The 3,039-nt window shown below is 45.4% G+C and overlaps 1 protein-coding gene across 1 annotated transcript; it reads left to right on the forward strand.

Moving 5' to 3' along the window:
- The first annotated feature begins 12 nt into the window (after nucleotides 1–12).
- LOC116380023 (arf-GAP with GTPase, ANK repeat and PH domain-containing protein 1-like) lies at nucleotides 13–2,621 on the forward strand. Its single transcript, XM_031841976.1, has 3 exons — nucleotides 13–1,491; nucleotides 1,697–1,787; nucleotides 1,874–2,621. Exons 2-3 carry the CDS (start codon nucleotides 1,724–1,726, stop codon nucleotides 2,098–2,100), a joined length of 291 nt encoding a protein of 96 aa, XP_031697836.1. The 5' UTR covers nucleotides 13–1,491; nucleotides 1,697–1,723; the 3' UTR covers nucleotides 2,101–2,621.
- The last annotated feature ends 418 nt before the right edge of the window (nucleotides 2,622–3,039 follow it).

Genomic DNA, 3,039 nt, shown 5'->3' on the forward strand with positions numbered 1-3,039 from the left:
CCCCCCCCCCCCCCCCCCCCCCCGCTTCACCTCCACTTCCTGTCCTCTCTGGGCGGACGTAACAGTTTCCAAATGTGCCCACGTTGAGCTCAACAACCCCTCAAAACCTCCGAGGTCCAACTTAAGGGTCTGAACTTGTGCAGGAACTTACTAACTTTACTCAGCTGTGTCTTGAGCTTTAAGGACCTTTTTGTCCATAAAAACTGCAAGAAGAAGACCGTGAGGAGCAGTTGAAAGCTCCATTATCTGTAGTATTGGTGTAAGGAATGGCTGCACCTACGGAGAATCTCATAATCGATCAATCTGTTGAGTACTTTCAGATTATTAGATTTTAGTTTTTATTGGAAAAAGCTTCTTTCGATGTTGTTAAGCTCGACCAGTTTGTCCAATGTGAGATTTAATATCTTTATAAATGTAAAATATTTGAGTTGAAACAAAGCAAAGACGTGTTCTTGGTCTCTGTTCCAGTGTTTTTATGACATTTTATTTGTATTTTAACATATAAATAAATGAACTGTTTGTAGATGTTTTATAAATCAAACCCTCATATTTTGAGTTTTATGATTATTTATTATTCATGATTATTATCCGTAGCAGGTTGTTTCCCGTTAAACAGCTGCTTTAGAGAAGTCACTCCGTCCACTGATGGTCCCATTGACCTCTGAGGCTTCTGGGTAATGGATCCATGTGTCCCGCCTCCAGCAGGCCCTGATTGTAATGAGGCGGGGGGGGGGGGGGGTCACGAGGTCAGCAGTGGTTCAGGAGAACAGGTGTCCTTCAGTCCATGAAGCTTGTTTCAGTTTGAGGAGATTAGTTTTTAGAGGTTTGATCATAAAAGTCTGGATTCATGTGTTGATCAAGAATATATGAACCAGTTTATGAAGCAATCGTTTGACGTACAAGAAGCCGGTTTAAGGAACTTTATAGGCTTTGAATCGTTCTACTTTGGCACCAGTTTGATCGTTACCTGAAGGAGATGAAGGAGACTGTGGGGACATCGAGGTGGTCACAGAGACGAACTGTAACATGTTAGAGATGTTTAAATAAGCTTTGTTTTCATCACATCCAGTTCTTAGTCTCCGTTGTTGTTGTTGATGTCTTTTGGTTTGAAGCTCAGAAAGATAAAAGGTTTTACTTCACATTCATTTAAGATTTTGTGACATAATTAAGTCGTCATTTAACTTTAACATCTCATGTTAGGAGAGTAGAAACGGATCCTGCAGGATGACCAACTTGATGTGTTCCAGTCCTGGATTTTGACCTGAAGAACGAGACCTAAAAGAGATTTAGAAACCAGCGTTCCCGTTGTGAATCGGACTCTTCTTGTCTCCGACAGAACAAGAGGAGAACTTTGAGTTCACCATCGTGTCTCTGACGGGGCAGACGTGGCACTTTGAAGCCACTTCGTACGAGGAGCGAGACTCCTGGGTCCAGGTGATCGAGAGCCAGATCCTGGCCAGCCTGCAGTCCTGTGAGAGCAGCAAGAACAAGGTATATTGTATATTCAGTGTTTATATGTTCATGTATTTATGATAACACCATTTATTTGTGGCAAACATGGAATGATTCTACATTCTCCTGTTTCTTCTCGTCAAATGTTCTGAGAAAGTCCTCGTTAGCGTTTTATTTCTTACGTTTATTCGACGTAAACAAAGAAACCGTTCAGTGGTCAATAACTAGTGTTTGTCTGTCTCAGTCTCGTCTGCCCAGCCAGACGGAGGCCATGGCTCTGCTGTCCATCAGAGGAATCAGAGGAAACGGCCGCTGTGCCGACTGTGAAGCTCAGAGTGAGTTCATGATCGACGTAAAAGTATAAACCTGCGCGTCTTTGTGAAACATTCACTGAATCCCTCTCTCTCTCCGCTGGATCCAGACCCAGACTGGGCCAGCCTCAACCTGGGGGCCCTGATCTGCATCGAGTGCTCGGGGATCCACAGGAACCTGGGCACCCACCTGTCCCGGGTCCGGTCTCTGGACCTGGACGAGTGGCCGTTGGAGCTCATCAAGGTGATGTCGGCCATCGGGAACGAGCTCGCCAACGGCGTGTGGGAGGCCAACGCACAGGGGCGCCTCAAACCGGCTCCGGACGCCAGCAGGTAGGAGGAGCCTGTACCTCAGTTAAAAATACTCAAAGTACCTCTGCTGTGTATTTAGGGGCAGTACCGTCAGCTGCACATAGGGGGCAGTGTTTGATAAAAGAAAACAAACATGGCGACGGCCAAAATCCAAGATGGCCAAAAACCAAGATGGCGATGGCCACAAACAAACATGGCGACGGCTAAAATCCAAGATGGCGACAGCTAAAAATCCATAGGGGGCAGTGTTTCTCTCAGGATGTGATGCGCATCGACCTCACAGGCTTGTTTCTGAGTGTTGTCTTGTAGACTACAGGGATCGTAACAAATGGGTGAACTTTAGCGTGACGTTGGTGTGTGTGTGTGTGTGTGTGTGTGTGTGTGTGTGTGTGATTATCGGCCGCTGCAGCTTTGGGAAGCCAGCAGCCATCATAACAAATTAGAGCTGACTGCCATCCACAGAAAGATCGACTTCCCCGTCCTCGCCCTGCTCTCACCCCCCCAACGCTCATTAGTCAACAGAAGCACCTTATAACCACCCCCCCCCCCCACACACACACACACACACACACACACACACACACAGTGTATACAGACAAACACATTCACACATTTTAACCCGACAATAAAAACTATTTACACCACCTGTTCTCACAAGCTTTAGAAGAAGTACTACATCATTTACTGCAGTCAGAGTACAAATACTCTCCCCTCTACTGTCTCTCACAGCTGATATTGTACTTTTAACTGCACTATGTGTATTGTATAAGTATGTTAAGTATAAGGTAAATCATTTGTGATTAGCTGATGTCTTTACGTTCAGTTCATCAGCTGTGTTGAGCAGAAAAACCCTCCAGTTCTGTAAAGTGAAGTCAAAGCTTCAAGTGTTAAAGCTGCATTTTCTCTAGTGACCACCGGGGGGCGACTCCTCTGGTTGTATAGAAGTCTATGAGAAAATGACTCT

Source organism: Anarrhichthys ocellatus, unplaced genomic scaffold (genome assembly GCF_004355925.1).
Source record: "Anarrhichthys ocellatus isolate YVR2014 unplaced genomic scaffold, GSC_Weel_1.0 scaffold5841, whole genome shotgun sequence".
NCBI classification, from domain to species: Eukaryota; Metazoa; Chordata; class Actinopteri; order Perciformes; family Anarhichadidae; genus Anarrhichthys; species Anarrhichthys ocellatus.

Excerpts from the sequence above, each read along its gene's own strand:
- LOC116380023 (XM_031841976.1), top strand. The coding sequence starts at position 1,724 with ATGGCTCTGCTGTCCATCAGAGGAATCAGAGGAAACGGCCGCTGTGCC. Across the intron at positions 1,788-1,873 it reads TGCCGACTGTGAAGCTCAGA|ACCCAGACTGGGCCAGCCTC; the intron begins GTGAGTTCATGA and ends CGCTGGATCCAG.